We start from the raw sequence: 19,972 nt of genomic DNA, 5'->3' as shown, positions 1-19,972 counted from the left end.
GGGAGGGAACTGGAATAAATAGGGAGAGAGGGGGAGGCGGACCGAAGATGGAGAGTAAAGAAGATAGGTGGAGAGGGTGTAGGTGGGGAGGTAGGGAGGGGATAGGTCAGTCCAGGGAAGACGGACAGGTCAAGGAGGTGGGATGAGGTTAGTAGGTAGCTGGGGGTGAAAGGTGATGTGGCTGTGGTACCTGGTTTGCTTCAGGACATGGTCGAGCAGTTTCAAGGCCGAAGAGATTACAAGAGAGTTGCAATGGGAGAGAGATTCCCTGAGGTTGGTCCGGAGGGAGGAGGGTAACTTCTTCAGGTTAGGCATCCCTGGAAGAGGCTTCGCAGTGAGGTTAAAATAGGTGTAAAAGAGGTGTAAATGTTAGAGCTAGGCTTCTAGCTCTGCTTCTGTTGAAAGCTGTGCTTCAAGTATATACATGATATAATAAAATAATAAAGTTCCACTTGAATTTTTTTAATTTTGTCATAAGGGGAACCATACAGACATGAATTCTTTACTTCAGCTTTTAATCAAACAGCCACAAATGAATTTGCTTAAAAAAATAGAGGAAGTGGGAAATAAAGGTACAGTTAAAACATTTAAAAGACAGGTGAACAGGAACATGAATAGGAAAGGTTCAGAGAGATATGGGCCAGATCCAGGCAAACGAGACTAGTTTCCTTTGTAAAACCTGGTCGGCATGGATGAATTGGACTGAAGGATCTGACTCTGTGCTATATGGGTCTATGTTAACAAATGATTGGAGTTATTAAAGCTTCCATGCTGATGTTAACAACATCTTCAACCTGATTAGGGAATAAGAAGCAATGCAGCAGAGGCTTTTGTGGCTGTTTGAATGTAATACAGAAAGTTGATTTCAAAGAAATAGTTTGTTGCATAGTTGATAATTCCAGCAGTTGCCATGATGAATAAGAATGCCATCAAACGTTTTCCAAAAAAGAAACCAGGAAGACTGTAAAAATAAGTGATTAAAGATTTAGAAAATCACTGAATATTTGTCTATAAACCACAGTTCATGCTTAAAATTGCTTAGAGCACCATGTCTATTTATGAACCTTTTGGCACAAAGTACGGCAACTGATATTGGACCGCTGTGTCCGTACGTACATATGGCACATTTGCTCAGTTAAAGAACATCTTTACAAATGCCCACTTCATGCCGGTGAGCCTTGCTGCAGCTAATGCAGAGTGAAAAATAAGAGGAGTGTTCCCACAATTTCCTGATAGGCTGCCCCCTCAAAGAACATAAACCAGTCAGAAAATACGCAAGTATAAAATCATTGCTATTGAGTTTTACTTGTCCTCAGCCACCTCACTCAAACCAAAACCACTTCTTTGAAGCGACAATAATACACATGTGTTATATCTATCAGATCAAAGAATTAAAAACTACGATAAATTAGACAACACTGCACATTTTCCTCTGAGGATGCCCATATCAAAGCATTGCCAAGATACTGGCCCTGAAATTGTGTGTTGCCATTCTAGTGGGAATTGCATTCCTGTGACTGTGACAAAAATAAAATTTCTCCCTTTGTCTTCTAGACCGCTCTGCAAGCGTAGATATGATTGATCAAATCATCCTCCCCCAATGCCTTCCTCTTGCTGCTCAACAGGGTGGGACTGCTCCATTCATAATGATCTGATCATAGCCAGAGATTCACTTGCAAAGACTTCTCTCTCTTTCTGCTCCTGCTCATTAACTGTGTTGTTCCTTGGCTCATCTACACATTGGCACCATCATACAAAGACGTAGCATTAGTTTTCACATGGGCACTGGCAATACCCAATGCTAACTCACTGTCACCTTTCCCTCTCCTGATTCCTCCACTAATGTGGCAGGCTATTTATCTCCTGACCCTGGAACTGTTGGCAGTCATCATGTAGACTTTATGTGTGCTGTCATGCACAAGCACACAATTTTGATCTGGGTTTCAGCAATGGTGAAAGGGCTTGGAGGGAGTCCCTCAGAATTAGGAAGGAGTGAGGTTGGTTCCCTAGAGTGAAAGGGGATGGGGGAATCCATCACAGTGAAAAAGGTGTTGGGGGTGTTCCCTGAATGAGGAGGAGGGGTCCAAGACCCATGAGGAGGGGGTGGGACACAGGTCTCAATGAGGGCCCGGGAGGGCTGGGATGCCGTAAAGTGGGTCCAAGGCCTGGGGTCCCCCTCCCTCTCTGTTTCCCTTCCACAAAGTCCTGGCTCTCTGATCTCCCACCTGGATCTCTTCACTTCAAACCAAAATCTTTATCCCCATATCCCAATCTCTCCACCCACCACGTCCTTCTGAAATCTGCCCACACATGATTTAAAGTAGCACACAGTGTGTATGCATTGGAGTCTGCAAACATAGCTTTATCTGATATCCACAACTGGATGAATGAAACATTCCCCATTTAAATATTGGGAAGACTGAGCCATTGTTTTGCGCCCCCCCAACTCTAAACTATTCCCTATCTCTTGGATCCATTCCTCTCTTTGACAATTGTATGAAATTGTCCAGTCTGTTCACAACCTTGAAGTCATATTTAATTCTGAGATGAACCTCCAATTTCGTCTGTGTGTCCGTACCAGGAGTTTCATTATTTTCATATCTTTAACTTTGCTTGCCTTCTCCAACATCAGCTCATTTGCTGCTGAAACATTTATCCATGCCCCTGCTATCTCTAAACTCAACTATTCAAATGCACTTCTGGCACATCTTCCACATTTTCTGTAAATATAACATCATTTAAAACGCTGCCGTCTGTGTCTTAACCACACTGACTCATGTTCCTATTTCAGCCCCGTGCTGACTGAGTTACTTTAGCTCCCGATCAAGCAACACATTGATGTTAAAATTCTCATCCTTGTTTTCAAATCCCTCCATAGCCTCACCCCTGTTCACCTCTGTAAACCCCTCAAATTCCACAACATTCTAGGATATATGCATTCCTTCAGTTCTGGTCTCTCATGATTTCTCAATGATCTTTGTGGCTAAACTTCAGATGCTTCACTATCAATCTCTGGAATTACCAGTCCACAACTCTCTAAATCTCCACTTTACTTTCCTGCTTTAAAACATTTCTTAACAAACTACCTTTTTGACCAAGCTTTTGGTCATTTCATTTCTATATATACTTCCTTGTGTGACTCAATGTGTTACTTTGTTTATGTGTCCCAGTGAAGCACCCAGGCATATTTCAATATGTTAAAGGCACCATATAATTATGATTTTTTTTGTTGAATGTGACAGAAAACCTGTATACCCAGGGTCTGGATACATTGGATCCAGTCTCCAGGAGGATCTTGCACTGTTTTGCATGGACAGAACCTTTGATGAGGCTTCATAATCAGAAGCCTGGACTAAAGACTAAAACTCCGTAAAAGTGCTTGTCCTAATCCTAATACCTCCATCAGTTTCTAGCATATTATTGGGTCAAATCCACCTGAATGCACCAGCCAGACCTATCTGATTCCAGTTCCTGTTACTGTGGGGTTGGATTGGGGATGGGGGTCTTGTTGGGGGAAGAACGATGTTGTTGGTCAGGTGTTACCCCTTGGTTCCTAATACTTCATATACAGGAAACATTTAGTTTCCAATGGCCCTGGTCCTTTCACAGTTTTCAACAATTCCATCAAGTTACTGTTCAAATGAACAAAGCAATAATTCTTCAAACTTTCTTCTTATTCGTATTTCCTCAAAGCAGGTAGGATCATGGCAAGTCTGAGTTGTACACACTAAAAATATATTTTATATGAAAGGTAACTTTCAGTACCCTTATTCAAGGAAGTGATGAAGCCTGATCAAATGCCATTTTACATTCAGCCCCAGGTTTATTTTCCTACTCCTCAAATTGATGATTCAAAGATAGCACCTTTAGCATGACACAGTCACCTGAATAAATGACCACTGAAGCATTTTCAAAATCTAAAGTAGGATTAACTATTAAAAAACAACTAATTTCAATGTAGAAGATGATCTGGTAGTTTTTAAAGGAAGTAAAAACCACAATGTTCACTTTACTGATGTGGAAATAACATCAGTCATTCAGGCAGCTAGATGAAAGAGGAAATTGTTTCAAAATAAGAGAAGAGCTACAGGAAAATGTTGAATCACTACACTGTTGGCTGCAAACTTGGAAGAATGAGTTTGCAACACGAATGTTAAATTTGCCTGATTTACTCCATATGAGCTATTTTTTTGAATAAAAGTGCCACCTAACTCTGAAAGGTGAGCTGCAAATGCTGAGCCAATGTTCACAGGCAGCTTGCTAAGTAAGCTGAGTGGATAGTTTTATCCAATATTACGTTCTCCAGAAGCACCCAGATAAGGCTACCTGGTTGTGCAGGCAGATAGGCTTTTCTGAGGTTGTGTGTTGCTCAAGACAAAGATTTTATTTATTCCCCAAGAACTAGCTACTTGATGAATCATAGCTGATATTAACATAAGAAATACAATGGAAAAATATTTTTGATTTCACACCATTAACCTATAATTTAGGACTTTTTACTCAGTGGTTTGATCCCAAAGACACCGAAGGAGACAAACATCAACACTGGAGGACTATCAACTAATTGAAAGATGCTCTTTGATCTGTCCAAAATTTTATAACCTTCCAGCGCAAAGATATTTACACCCAATTAGCTCAACAATTCATCACTTAAGTTAAAGGTTTAATTGGAATATCAACCACAAGGGCAAGACATCTCATGACTAATATTAATGAGACCTGAAGATACAGACTAATAATTTTAAAAGTGCTTATAGTACGAAGAACTGTTACCTTTGACTGTTCTCTCCTAAGTAACCCACGAAGTATTTGTGCCTCACCACCAAATACAACAATCCAGCGAAGGCTGCAGGAGCTAACAAAGGTGAAATCACAAAGCAATATTATTTTAAGCAAAACAGCATGATTGCATAATCATAATAACCTAAAGCTATGAGTGAATAAACCTCAGAAGTGTCGCTAGGCAATGAGGTTTAATCATCTCAGTGTTGTGAAGGATGCGTTCAGCTTCATTGCCACAGGAGGCTCAATCATTCACATCATGACATTCATCCTGTCCCTTAAGGTAAGGATTGTACAGAAAAACACCACTGACCACAAATGCAGTGGTCTGCATGTAGCTTTCTGAAGGGCCTGTGGAAAAACAAAGTGTGAATCCTGTTGGATTATTCCCCAAGCAAACTGTCAAATTCACTTGGAAGAATGCATCAAAACCAGGATATTTAAACAACCAGCAAGATGTAGCTTGTCTTGCATTGAGAAGGGCCCCTGGGTCAGATCCAGAGTCTGAGTGCTGATGCATCCTACCCTTCAGGCAGTTTTAATGGGGAAGAAATCACCACTCACTTGCTTCTCGATTGCACAATTGCAAAACAGGTCTTTAAAGAGACACAATGTTGTTTTTTTTAATCAAAGCTCATTTGGAGCATCCTATAATGTAGGACTGTACACTCAGTGGGCTGGTCCCAAAGACACAGAATGAGACAAACATCAACACTGGAGGGCTATCAACTCATTGAAAGATGTTCTTTGATCTGTCCAAAATTTTATAATCTTCCAGCGCAAAGAGATTTTGATGACCTGGCACATTCCAAGCTCCAGCACAATGTGATAAGGGACACTCTTAGGCTTTGCCAGGAACTGCAAAGGTTCAATGGGGAAAGGCTGCTGTCTACAGCTCTCGTACACATAGGTTCAAAACTCTTGATATACAATGTAAAACCCCTTAGGCTATATTCACCAGAGAATGTTGAATGATAAAGTATAAATTTACATTGCAAATATAAACTGTAATGTCAGCTGTGATGAGGCACCTCATATTCTGTAATGAAATAAACCGATCTCCGTGACACTCTGCATTTTGCCAAATTTAAACCATTATGTAACATACTGGAAAAAATTTATGAATGAAATGTATTTTTGGAAAAATCTTGGTTTAAGATCAGTGTGTCATACTGTTGAAGTTACATGATAGGGCGGCACGGTGGTTCACTGGTTGGCACTGCTGTCTCACAGCGCTAGGGACCCAGGTTCGATTCTACCTTTGGGTGGTATCTGTGTGGAGTTTGCATGTTCTCCCCATGTCTGCGTGAGTTTCCTCTGGGTGCTCTAGTTTCTTCCCACAGTCCAAAGATTTGCAGGCTATGTGGATATGCTAAATTGTTCGTAGTGTGCAGGGATGTGTAGTTTCGTGGGGATATAGGGGGATGGGTCTGGGTGGGATGCTCTGTAGATCAGTGTGGACTTGTTGGACTGAAGGGCTTGTCCCCACAACATAGAGATCCTATGATTTACAGAAACAGGTTAAGCTGGACTTGTTATTCAAAGCTGTTTATTTGTTGGACTTATAGCAGATACAAGGATGGAGGATCAGGGTATGTGTTCTGCTTGCAGCACAAATTTTTCTGTGGTTCCAGCTCAGACTCAAAATGACCCAAATTATCTGGGAAACACATCAGAAACATGTGAGTGAATACTGATTGAGAAAATTTAAATAATTTAAATAACATAACTAAAGATATACAAATTTTCATTCCACAAGCAAATTCTTCAGATGTAAACTTACCTTGACTACAGAAAATTCCAGCAGTCCACAGTAAAGCAAGAAATGTGGGATAAACCTCAGCGCAATTATGGCTAAACACAAAACAGAAGGTGTAGTTAAAGGTCACATGAATTTCCTTGCAATGTTTTAGGAGCATGGGAACAGGAGCTGGCCATTTATCTCTGAGCTCTTCCACAACTCAGAAAGGTAACAACTCCATATTCTTGTCTAGTGATGATATATGCATCTCAAATTTATAATCATTAATCAAGTTAGCATCCACTGCTTTTTGTGGGAAGAGAATTCCGCACTTCTACCATTCTTTGTTTCCTAGAAATGTTTCCTAATTTTCTCATGAATTATCTAATTCCAATTTTGAGGTTAAGGTTAGGCCATCAGAGGGAATGTTTATCAGCATCTCCTCAGTCAATTACTTGCAGAATCCCAAAAACCTTCGATTAAATCATCCTCTAATTTCCAGTACTCCTGAAAATACAAGCCGAGTTTGTGCAATCTTCATAATCCGCCATTGCAGCACTGGTAAGTACTGATTAATTTCCACTGCACTTCTTTAAAGGTCAATATATTCATTCCAAGGTGTGTTGACAGCAGACAAAATGGAACACTGGTTCAACACCCATCTCATTGATGGAAGGAAATCTGCCAATATGTAACTTTGGTCCCACATCAATGTAGTAGGTAGCTCTTTGAAGTGAACTAGCCAGCCACTCATTTATATGAAACCACTATAAAGATGCAACACATAAGCCACAATGATTCATGCAAACGGCAACTGCCTCTCTGTCTAGAATAATAGAATCCCTCCAGTGTGGGAGAGGGCTACTTGGCCCATCAATTCCACACCAACCCTCCAAACAGCATCCCATCCAGCCCCCTACTGCATCCCCAAATTTACAATGGCTGATCCATTTAGTCTACACATCCCTAAGCTCTACAGACAAGTTAGCCTGGCCAATCCATCTAACCTGCAAATCTTTGGACTATGGGAGGAAACCGGAGAAAACTGCAGAAACCCACACAGATAACATGCAAATTCAACACAGACAGCCACCCAAGGCTGCAATGAACCTGGGTCCCTGGTGCTGTGAGGCAGCTGTATTAAGCACTGAACCACCATGCCCCGCACCCCCAAAAAGGGTATCTAGAGAACTAAGTGCAGATAATAAAGGCTGCAACAGCCATGTCACAAAAAAGAATATTCTTTGAAAGGTTTGTTTAAAATATACATTATTCAGCCAAAGAAGCAGAATTGAAACAATGCTAAGATTAATGGGCAAGTTAAAAATAAAGCAATGGACATATGAAACCTTAATAAAACTTATTTGCCTGCTAATATTACTTGTTGAAATTCATAGAAAGTTAATCTAGCAAACAGTGACAATGATATGAAATACAGATACTGTACATTCATGTGTAACATAGAAATCAGCTATATATGTAAAACAGATCTAGCATTGTGAAAATGAATATTAATTTGAGTTTTATATTATTTTCATATTTTTTCACCTTGTTCCTCCTTTTGTGATGAATAAATGATTGTAAAACACTTTCAGCTCACAGATTAAGGATCATGTTAAATATGACAGACTGAGTGAAGTTTTTTCATTAAGGCCTTAGATTGTTATTCATTTCCTGGAGTTTCCATGCGAGCTGCAGTTATTTTTTTATTCATTCAAGGAATGCAGACATCACTGGCTAAGCCAACATTTATCATCCATCTCTAACTGGCCTGGAGAAGATGATGGTGAGCTACTTTCTTGAACCCCTGCAGTGTTTGGGTTGTATGTATATTCACGAGCTATTAGGAAGTGAGTTCACATGATCAGAGGAAACAGGAACAGGATTAGGCCATTTATGCCACCTTGAGCCTGCTCTGCGAATCAATAAGATCATAGCTGATCTGATACTCCTCACTTCCACTTTTCTGCGCTTTCCCTATAGCCTTGATTTCCCCACTGATCAACTATCTTACCTTGTCAGCCTTGAATTTACACAAGGATTCTGGCCCCACAGCTCTCTGTGGCAAGGAATTGCAAAGGCTCACGATAGAATATTGTTTTTTATCACTTGTACTCCAGTACAGAAGTGTAGAAGAACAGTGAAAGGTTTTCATAATGGCTGCCTTTTAATGGCACCATCTTAGGTACAAGTACCTAGGTACAAGTCTTACAGAGTAAAAAAAAGTGTCATTATACAAAAGAGGATTAAAAGGAAAGCATCAGCATCACATACAGTGACTGAGAATGAGTTAGGAACGAGATAGTTATAACATTGTGAAAAGGATTTAAGTTACAGCCTGATAAAGAGTTCCAAACAGCAGCAGATCAGCATGTAGTGCCAGACCAAAGTCTAGCAACTGTCCTGCATCACCCTAGCCTCCAAGCCAGTCCTCACCTGCACTCTGCTGCAACAAAGTAAGTTGCACTGTACCAGGATTCACTTCACCTCGTGCAACTATTGAGAATCCCTTCTGAGAGAAGAAATTCTTCTTCATCTCATTCTTAAAATGGTGCCGCTTTGTTCTTAGGGTATGCCCTCTGTTCTTAGACTCTCTCATGAAACATCCTTTCAGCATTTACCTTGTCAAGCACATTAAGATTCCTGTATATCTCAAAGAGATCACATTTCATTCTTCTAAACTGCAAGGAATAGAGTCCCAATCTGTTTATTTTTTGCTCACAAGATAATCCCTCTATGGCAGCCTAGTTAATCTTCTCTGAACTGCCTCCAACAAAATAATATCTTTTCTTAAATAAGGGGGCCAAAACTGTTCACATTACTTCTAATGTGGTCTCACCAGTACCTTGTTCAGTTGCAGTAAGACCTCCCAACTCGTATACTCAAAACCCCATGATTTTGACCAGCACAATGAAGAAATAAGGTATAGCTCCAAGTCAGTACGGTGGAAATCAATGGTCATGGTGATGAAAAGGAGATTCAAAATTCAATTGAAGCTACATATTTCACTTTGAGTGATAATATGGCCAAATTCAAGACTTGCCAAGAGGAACAGATTTCGATTGTGGTCCATCTTGCTAGCAGCAATGACCATTTGGTGGGGATAGGGCTGGTCTTGGTGGTGACAATTGCTATAAACTATTATTCGACAACTACGTGTATACGAGAATTATAGTTCATTGTGTGATGCATCTGATTGTACTGAAGTATCTGTGTCATCACATTGTACTACTTCATTGAAAGAGTTAAAGACATAAAATTACAAGAGTGGAATAGTTCTGTAGAAATAGTTTGTGCATTTATGAACTGTAAAGAAGGGGAAACAGATTTCATATTTCAAGCATCCACTTTCAGAATGCAATGATGTGCTGCAATAAGAAATAAACCAGAAGTGGCATCATATGAGGTGAGACTTTAGACATATGTGTACCGCTTTATGTTAAGCAGGATATTGCTCAAGAGGAAATCCCTTTCTTTAAGTTTCTTGCTCATGTTCTGCATATGACAAGTATCAGCCAGATGCTTCCAAGATTGATAAGATGAATCTCTTATTGGGCAAAATTCAGAATGTGAAAATAACATTCAATGTGGCCAGTCTGTGGTATTATACTGATATCAGATAATGTATTGAAGTGCCTTGTCTGATTAGAACCCATCATATTGCCCAATACCGTATTTGTTTAGATGCTAAAAGGTTAATTGAAATACTAGCCAATAAAGTTAGTGAACAAGAAAATAAGTGATTTTTGAGCTGATTGAATGATACATATACACATGAGCTGGAACAGTACTTGGAACAGTAAAGGTCGAAGTTAATCTCTGTCATAATTGCCTCCCAAATTCTCAATCCCTCTCACACTATGAAAATGTGGGACAGGTGAGGTCTTCAGAATCAATAAGCATTTGAGTCAGGTTAGGTAGTTTATTGAGCAGCATGCTGATACTACAGAAACAATTAGCATGTGTATTTTCTGTAGAAAATGGTGTCTGTCACAAATTATGCTCAAAAAGCAGACACACAAAAACATAAAGCTAAAAACATAACATCATCTGGTATCCTTTCAAGTTGAATTGACTATGGTCATTGTTTAGAAACAAAGTGGAAAAAGTGCACAAGAGACTAACAAACATTCAGACCCAATGAATTTAATCTCAGGTTGAAAACTGTATTGACATTGAAAGTGATAGAAATTTAGAATTTCAACAAGGATAATAGTGACGGTTCATTGTCAGCTTCAATGCTCCGACAATATAGTTCATTCATTTTGTGATTACTAAAAGAATTAATTTTTTTTCATTTCAACATTCTTTACATTTTATCACAGCTGACATTGGGAGACCTAATATCGCAATTGCTCATTGTAGCTAGGAGAGATCAGTGATGATTTCAGAGCCTGGTCAGCTATGTGTTTGATTTCAAGACTTAAAAAAAATAGATCTTAATCTGTTTTTTTTTCAGTGTAAATCTATCATGGTGAGTGAAGTGACAGTTCTTTTTGTTTATGTTTTACTGAGATCTGTCTTTTGATTGAATTTTAATATAAAGGATAGGTATTGTTAGCCTAGAACAATGTTTTGGGTAGTAAGACTGTGCTAATGCTGAGTTTCGAGCAAAGTGTGTTGTATTTATTTTTAGGTATTTTCTGGGTCCGTAGATTGTTAAATGGGCAGAGATGGCTTTTAGTAGAGTGATGTGCTCTCCCTGTTGGATGTGGAAGATCAAAGAGATTTTCAATGTCCCAGATATTATGTCTGCAGGAAGTGTGTTTGGCTTGCATGGATGAAAATGAGCAGTAGTTAGGGGCAATGAGGACTTTACAGAAGCAAGGGGGGGTGTGATGGGTGGTACTTTCAGGAAGGAAGATAAACTGAAGATACAGTCAGTTAGATGGGTTACTGCCAGAAAAGGTGGGACAGGTAAGCAGATAGTGCAAGAGTGTCCTGTGGCTACCCCATCTCAAACAAGTTTACTGTTTTGGATACTGCAGTGGGTGATGGTCTGTTAGGGAAATATAGCACTAACAACCAGGTTTCTGGTACTCTGATTGGCTCGACTGTAATGGCGGGGGGAGGGGGGGTTGTTTGGGGTGGGGTTTGGGTGGGGGATGTGGTGGTATTTCAGCTTCCAAGCAATTGATTGTAATAGGGCATTCTCTGGTCAGGGTCACACACAGATGATTCCACAGCCGTCAGCAAGACATCAGGATGGTACGTTACCTCCCGTGTGCCAGGATCAAGGATATATGAGAGTGGGTTCGGAACATTCCTAAAGGGGAGTGACAAACGGAAGGTCGTTGTACATATTGGTACCAACAACATAGGTAGAGTAAGGAACAATGTTCTGCAGAGAGAATATAGGAAATTAGGCAGGAGGTTGAAAAGCAGATCTTTGAGGGTAGTAATATTTGGATTACGTCCAGTACCAGTGCCAGTGACAGTAGGATAACAGGACAGGACAGATGACTGCATGATGTAGGAGCTGGTGCAAGGGGCAGGGTTTCACGTTTTTGGATCATTAGGATTTCCTCAAATGTAGAATTGACCTAAATAATAAGAGTGGGTTGCACCTGAATTGGAAGGGGACCAATGTCCTGGCGGGTAGATTTGCTAGTGCTACTCAAGAGGATTTAAACTACTAAGGGGGAGGGTGGGACCCAAAGAGATAATAAGAAAAGAGATTAGAATGAGGCTGTACAGTAGCAGGGGGCCAAGCCGAATAGTCAAGAGCATGGTAGAGAGCAAGGTAAGACTGATAAATTAAATTGCATTTATTTCAATGCAAGAGGCCTGACAGGCAAAGCAGATGAACTTAGGGCATAATAATAAAATGTGAGGCTGGATGAACACAGCAGGCCAAGCGGCATCTCAGGAGCACAAAAGCTGACGTTTCGGGCCTAGACTCTACCAAAACGTCAGCTTTTGTGCTCCTGAGATGCTGCTTGGCCTGCTGTGTTCATCCAGCCTCACATTTTATTATCTTGCAATTCTCCAGCATCTGCAGTTCCCATTATCTCTGAACTTAGGGCATAGTTGGGAAGGTTGGACTGGAATATCATAACTACTACAGAAACATGACTTAGGGAGAGCAGCTTATTGTTCTGAGGTATTGAAACTACAAGAAGGATAGAAAGGGGAGGGCAAAAAGAGGAAGGGAAGTGGCATTTTGGGGTAGGGATAACATTACAGTAGTACTTAAGGAGGATATTCCTGGGAGAACTTGCAGTGAAGTTATATGGATGGAGCTGAGAAATAAGAAAGGGATGATCACCTTACTTGGAGTGTACTACATGCCCCCAGCAGTCAGAGGGAAACTAAGAAGCAAATATGTCAGGAAAGCTCAGATATCTGTAAGAATAAAAGGTTTGTGATGGTAGGGGGTTTGAACTTTCCAAACGTTTGCTGGGACTGCCATAGTGTCAAGAAGAATTTTCTTACTCAATATTTGGATGTATCTAATAAAGAAGGAGAAAAACTTGACCTTCTCTTGGGAAATAAAGCAGTGTAAGTGACTGAGGGAGCACTTTGGGGCCAGTGATCATAATTCTACTAGTTTTAAAATAATTATAAGAAAGGATAGAGCTGATCTAAAAATTAAAGTTCTGAATTGGAGTGAAGGCAATTTTGATAGTTTTAGGCAGAAACTTTCAGAAGTTGATTGGGGGAGGCTGTTTGCAGGTAAAATGATGGTCAGAAAATGCAAGGCCTTCAAAAATGAGATAACGAGAATTCAGAGACAGGATGTTCTGTTTGTGCAAAGAGCAAGGCTAGTAGGTGTAGGGGTTGCTGGATGACTAAAAAAATTGAGGCTCTGGACAAAAAAAAGGAAGATTATATCAGGTATAGACATCAGGGTTCGAGTGAAAGCCTAGAAGAGTATAAGGGCAGCAGGAGTATACTTAAGAAGGAAATCGGGGGAAAGAAAAAGACATGAGATAGCTTTGGCAAATAGGGTTAAGGAGAATTCAAAGATATTCTAAAGGTATACTAAAGGCAAATGAGTAACTGCAGAGAGAATAGGGGCCCCTTAAAGATCAACCAGGCTGTATGTGTGGAATCACAGGAGATGCATGAGATACTAAACAAATATTCTGCATCCATATTACAGAAGAGGAGGTGCTAGGGATCCTAAAATGCATGAAGGTGGATAAATCCTTGCTACCTGGCCAGGTGTATCCCAGAACTCTGTGGATAGCTAGGGAAATAATTGCGGGGCCCCTTGCTGGGATATTTCTATCATCGACAGCCATGGATAAGGTGCCAGAAGACTGGAGAATGGCTGATATGGTGCCATTATTTAAGAAAGGTCATAAGGAAAAGCCAGGGAACTATAGACCTGTGAGCATGACGTTAGTGGTGGGTAAGTTGTTGGAGGGGATTCTGAGGGACAGGATCTACATGCAGTTAGAAAGGCAAGGACTGATTAGGGATAGTCAACATGGCTTTGTGCGTAGGAAATCATGTGTCACTGACTTGATCTAGTTTTTTGAAGAGGTGACAAAAGAAGATTGATGAAGGCAGAACAGTAGACATTGTCTATATGAACTTCAGCAAGGTATTCAACAAGGTTTTACATGGTAGACTGGTTAGAAAGGCTAGATCACATCTGAAGAGAGCCAGCCAACTGAACACAAAATTGGCTTGAAGGTAGGACACAGAGGATAATGATAGAGGTTGTTTTTGGACTGGAGGCCTGTGACCAGTGGATGCTGCAAGAATCAGTGCCGGGCCCATTGCTTTACGTTAGTTATAAAACTGATTTAAAAGTTGACTATAGGAGCTATGGTTAGTAAGCTTGAGGATGACTCCAAAACTGTTGATGTAGTGACAGTGAAGATTATCTCAGAGTACAATGGGACCTTGATCAGATGGGCCAATGGGTTCAGGAGGGGCAGATAGAGTTTAATTTGAATAAAAGTGAGATGTTGCATTTTGGTAAGGCAAAGCAGGGCAGGATTTACACAATAATGTTAAGGACCCAGGGACTGTTGCTGAACAAAAAACCCCAGGAGTACAGGTGCACAGTTCTTTGAAAGAGGGATTTCAGGTAGACAGGGTGGTGTTTGGTACCGTTGGCTTTATTAGTCAGTGCGTTGAGTTTTGGGGCTGTACAGAACATTGGTGTGGCCACTTTTAGAATATTGCAGTACTGCTATAGGAAGGATGCTGTGAAACTGGAAGGGTTCACAAAATGTTTACACAAATATTGCTGGAATTGGAGGGTTTGGGCAACAGTGAAAGGCTGAATAAGCTGGGGCTTTTCTCCCTAACCATCGGAGGCTGAGGGGTGGCCTTACAGAGTTTTATAAAATCATGAGAGGCATGGATAGGGTGAATGGAAAAGGTCTTTTCCTATGGTGGGGCATCTAAAACTAGAGGGCATAAGTTTAAGTTGAAAAGGGATAGATTTAAAAGGGACCTAAGGGGCAACTTTTTCCTGCAGAGGGTGATGCATGTATGGAACGAGCTGCCAGAGGATGTGGTGGAGGCTGGTACAGTTGCAACACTTTAAAAAGCATCTCAATGGGTATATGAATAGGAAGGATTTACAATCATGGAATCATACAGCTTGGAAACTTCAGTCCAATCAGTTCATGATGACGATAATCCCATAGTTTCACCTGCCTGTGCTTGGCATATATCTCTCCAAATATTTCTTATTCATATATCTATCTGAATGACTTTTAAACATTGTAACTGTACCCACATCCACCACTTCCTCTGGAAGTTCATTCCACACATTAAAAAAAATTGCCCCTCATGTTTTTTCAAAATCTTTCTCCTCTCACCCTAAATTATGCCCCCTTGTCTTGAAATTCTCCACCCTAGGAATAAGGCACCTGCTTTTTACCTTATCCATAGCTCTAATTATTTTATAAGTCTGTATAAGGTCACTTCTCAACCTTGTACATTCCAGTAAAAAAAGTCCCAGTCTATCCAGCCTCTCCTTATAACTAAAATACTCCATTCTTAGCAATATCCTGGAAACTCTCTTCTAATGCTCTTCAGTTTAATTATATCTTTTCTATAACAGGGACTCCAGAACAGGACACGGCACTCCAGAACAGGCCCCACAATGTCCTGTATAATCTCAATGTAAGTCCCAACTCCTATGCTCAAACGTCGGAGCAACAAAGATAAGCGTGCTAAATACCTTCTTAATCACCCCATCCATACTTGATGCCAACTTCAAAGAGTTATGTGCTTGAACCCCGGGGTCTCTCTGTTTTAAAAGTAAGGCCTTTGGCAGTGTTTTAGTTGTATAAATTTTGTCTTTGTTTGTTTTACCAAAATCCAATAGCTCACATTTATCCAAATAGAAATCCATTTGCCATTCTTCGGCCCATTGACTCAATTGATCAAGATCTCTTTGTAATCTTAGATTATCATTTTCACTGTCACAGAGGGATATGGATCAAACACTGGCAAATGGGATTAGGTCAGATTAGGATATCGGTTCTGTTTGGATGAGTTGGACTGAACAATCTGTTTCTGCGCTGTGTTACTGTATGACTCTACGACATCATTAAGCATTATTAAGGTTCACACTGGGAGGTGTGGGACACTCTGTAATAACATGTTTCACTTCACTGTTAGTTTGCCTTAACCTACTATCTGAGATGATTACTTTATAACCTAGAAGTGTTTGTAAATTCTGTTTAATTGAAGTGCGGTACCAAAATATACTTTCCCATTTTCCTTTTTCTCTAAGTTATTGTACTGTGGCAGCAAACCTATCCAAAACTTCGGAGGCAATCCTGTCGACAAAGAAATACATCTCCTCATGCATTTCAATTTAAATGGAAGTAATTTAACTGAATTTGAAATTATGCCAGGAAAAAAAATTAGTTTCCTCAGCATATACCAGCACATATAAGGGAAAACATTTTCAACCAAAACATGGTGGGGATCATGAATTCACTGTCTCTTAGGGTGTTACAGACAGAAATCCCATTACATTTAGGAAGTATTCAGACGTACATTTGCAATGTCAAGTCATAAGGCTGTGGTGCATATGCTGGAAAATAGGGTTTGAATAGTAGGCTGGTTGTTTTTGAACAGCACAGTCTCATTGAGCTGAAGGACCTTTTCCTATGCTGTAGCTCTCTCTGATTATGATTCATATGTGAAGCATAGAGTTCACCACAAAACAGGTCAATTACACATTTCTTGTCTGAATCAATAACCATTGGGATTGGTTTTCAAAGAATAATTTGTGGAAGTTATTCAAAAGATGTAGCCGAAGGAAATGGGCAAGAGTTTTAAAGCTATAGTCTTGAAAAATAATTGGTTTCTAATTGAAAACTACATAGCACGAGAAAAGTTAATAGATTAATAAGTACACTTTTAATGGCTTTGAATTTCAAAGGAGAAAGTTTCGGGTATGTTGTTCTGTTACCTACAGCATTATATACCCAAAATAGGCCAAACCTGCGCAAAAGATCACATAATTTCGAGCACTACTTACATCCAGTGACATTCCACCCTTTTTGTGCGGGATTACAACAAACAATGCTCAAAGCAGCCTCGCCTACAAATCTGCACCTGCCCCAGATTGAATTATACACCATTGTAGATGCTAGTGGAATTGTCTGGAAGATCTTCAAAGACTGTTTATAGCACTGCTAAGGTGCAAAAAAGAGGCCATTTAGTCCATCTAGCATCCCACCCAGAACCTCACATTTAGCACAGCTAATCCTCCTAGCCTGCACACTATGGGCAATTTAGCACCACAATCCACCTAATCTACACATTTTTGGATTGTGGGAGGAAACCCACGCAGACACCGGGAGAACATGCAAACTCTGTGTGGATAGTTGCTTGAGAGTTGAATCGAACCCAGGTCCCTGGCACTATGAGGTGGCAGCGCTAACCACTGAGCCATCATTCCCATCTCTCTTAATATTTAACTGGATCCTTTTGATCCAAGGACAGTGCAGGATATGTTTTAAACGCATTTGAATATAATTTTATTTCATTTACAAAGAAACTGACAACTCTAGGCCAATCTAACTAACAAATCATTCTGTATGGTGATTATTTTTATAATTGCCACCATTTTCCGTTCATCAATCAACCATAAGTTTTGCTGATCTCCTGATTAAGAAGAAATTCTCATTCTATTTCTTTCAAAATCTTCCACGGTCTTTTCACCCAAAACCATTACAACATTTAACTCTGATCCTGCAATGCTGTGAGATATCTGTCCTTCCGTTTTGGCCTCCGGGCTTTCCCTAGTTCGCATCAACCTCCTGGGTTGTTTTTGAATACTCTTCCTTAAATCTCTCAATATGTCTTTGAAGATGCTCATTAAGACCTACCTCTTTGACAAAGCTTTTGGTATGGGGTTCTGCGATAACTTTTATTTTTAATTACTTATGTGAAATATTTCCAGGTGTTGCATTCTGTTAAAGATGATAAATAATTACAAGTTGTGTGGTCTCAGTATGATTCTTAAAAGTTCTATTATATTTCTGCCAAACTCCAGAAACATTGGTTGGGTTAGTCTCAGGTAATTACACTGTAGTAAATCCGATTCCAAACATACATTGCGCTTTTCAGTTCAAAAAAAATTAAGATACTTTGAACTGCAATTTACTTTTTTTAAAAAAGATTTACAATTGCCTGCAAGTAGTTTAAAGTTATCCTCCAGGTGTACTTTGTCTGTCGTTAATTTCTTGTTTAATCACTTCTTTGGACTCAATATGATCGAGCTCAAAATCAACTAGGAGGAGCGTTTGCATCTGGAAACGGCTTCGGGCCACCATTAAGAAAATGCTGCTTAATTATATTTCAGATATGAATTTGTTTAGCTGATAAGCAATGTCATTTGCAACGGTGTGTAACTCTCATTTACTAAAAGTATTTCCTTTCTGCTTGAATCAATTGACTTGCCCCATAAATTGAACGATATCCAACGGGCGCTGTTTGATCCTAGTACAATTGGTTACTTTTATGACTAATCTCTGGTACTGTACTGAGTTCACCTTTTCCAAAGTGCCTGAAAATTGATCTTATTTAAATGGTAGCTCGCTGCCGATTTAAAATTTGAATAACATACACGGACTATTTTATTTTTCCACTTTACTAACATAAGTTATTTGTAGAAAACGATTGTCTTACTTTGCTATTCTGACCCGGTCAAAAGCGCTATGAGTCGGCCGCTTCTGGAGGGATTCATTCTGCACTGTGTACGCAAAGAATACTGCAACAGAGGAATACAGAGAGTTCCCATCATATGAAGGAGCAGTATAGATGAACCGAAGGCATTTACTTCGGTGTGGGTGTACATACTGGTTGCAGTGTAAAGCAGATGCCTTACCATTCTGAAGAGCACTGAGCAGAGTGACAGTACCCAGAAAGATCACATTGTCCAGAATTTCCATCTCCATGCTGACGGTGTGTCTTGCGCTCCTGCGAGAGAAGGTCGTAGCAATAAAGTAAAACGTCCCGTAGTTTTATCTCTCAATCGGTCCAACTTCCGATTTTTCTTCTACGTTGCAAATAGCGGAAGAAATGTTAAACCAAACTTTGAGAACAGGGGTGGGATGATGGGCAGGCGAGAGATGACTTTTATTTTGCTCGTAGTACAAGCTGTGGTTGTGTCAAAGGAGTTTCGTTGTGAAAGCAGAGCAGTAAGGTCCATCGCTGGGAGCTAATACAGATTGCACAATTTCAGTGATAAATGGATTTCATCATTGTCAAGGTAGAAGGGGAAACTTAGAAAGGACACTATTGAGCTCATCGGCTTTACTCCTGCTCTTTGAAAGCTCTATCCGGTTAATATAATTCCTCTGTTCTTTCGCCATAGCATTGCAGTTTTTTTCGACATGTACTGGGAATATGGATTAAAGACAGTACAGAAGCATTTCCTTAAGGAATTGTTCAAACTCTTAATAACAGGCTCCTCCATTGAGAAAGACTGTACCAGGTCAGAGACTAGGACTCCTGCAGTGAGCAGCTGGCCTCCTGACTCCCCAGAGCCTGTCCACTATCTACAAGGCACCAGTCAGGACTGTGATGGAAACCTCCCTGCTTTTCTGGATGGGTGTAGCACCAACAACACTCAAGAAGCTTGACACCATTCAGGACAAAGCAGCCTGGTGGGGCAGCTCAGTGGTTAGCACTGCAGCCTCACAGCACCAGGGACCTGGGTTCAATGCCACCCTCGGGTGACTGCATGGAGTTTGCACGTTCTCCCTGTGTCTGTGTGGGTTTCCTCCAGGTGCTCCGGTTTCCTCCCACTGTTCAAAGATATGCAGGTTAGGCAGATTGGCCATGCTAAATTGCCCGTAGTATTCAGGGAGGTAGAGGGTGTACATTAGGGTCATAGGGGGATGGGTCTGGGTGGGATGCTTTGAGGTTTGGTGTGGACTTGTTGGGCTACAGGGCCTGTTTCTACACTGTAGGGATTCTATGATAGCCTGCTTGATTGACATCACACGCACAAGC

At 40.4% G+C, this 19,972-nt stretch overlaps 1 protein-coding gene across 1 annotated transcript; it reads right to left on the bottom strand.

Moving 5' to 3' along the window:
- Positions 1–441: 441 nt before the first annotated feature.
- alox5ap (arachidonate 5-lipoxygenase-activating protein) lies at positions 442–19,090 on the bottom strand. The gene is made up of 5 exons (XM_048533106.2): positions 18,843–19,090; positions 18,644–18,725; positions 6,566–6,636; positions 4,774–4,855; positions 442–961 (listed from the first exon to the last, which is right to left on the bottom strand). Exons 1-5 carry the CDS (start codon positions 18,910–18,912, stop codon positions 799–801), a joined length of 468 nt encoding a protein of 155 aa, XP_048389063.1. The 5' UTR covers positions 18,913–19,090; the 3' UTR covers positions 442–798.
- Positions 19,091–19,972: the final 882 nt, after the last annotated feature.

This window comes from Stegostoma tigrinum, chromosome 6 (genome assembly GCF_030684315.1).
Source record: "Stegostoma tigrinum isolate sSteTig4 chromosome 6, sSteTig4.hap1, whole genome shotgun sequence".
In the NCBI taxonomy this organism is placed as follows: Eukaryota; Metazoa; Chordata; class Chondrichthyes; order Orectolobiformes; family Stegostomatidae; genus Stegostoma; species Stegostoma tigrinum.
Note: the sequence above shows the minus strand (reverse complement) of the source record. Positions and strands in the feature narration are given on the sequence as shown.

Excerpts from the sequence above, each read along its gene's own strand:
- alox5ap (XM_048533106.2), bottom strand. The coding sequence starts at position 18,912 with ATGGAGATGGAAATTCTGGACAATGTGATCTTTCTGGGTACTGTCACT. Across the intron at positions 4,856-6,565 it reads TGGAATTTTCTGTAGTCAAG|CTCCTGCAGCCTTCGCTGGA; the intron begins GTAAGTTTACAT and ends CACCTTTGTTAG. Across the intron at positions 962-4,773 it reads TTAGGAGAGAACAGTCAAAG|TCTTCCTGGTTTCTTTTTTG; the intron begins GTAACAGTTCTT and ends TTATTTTTACAG.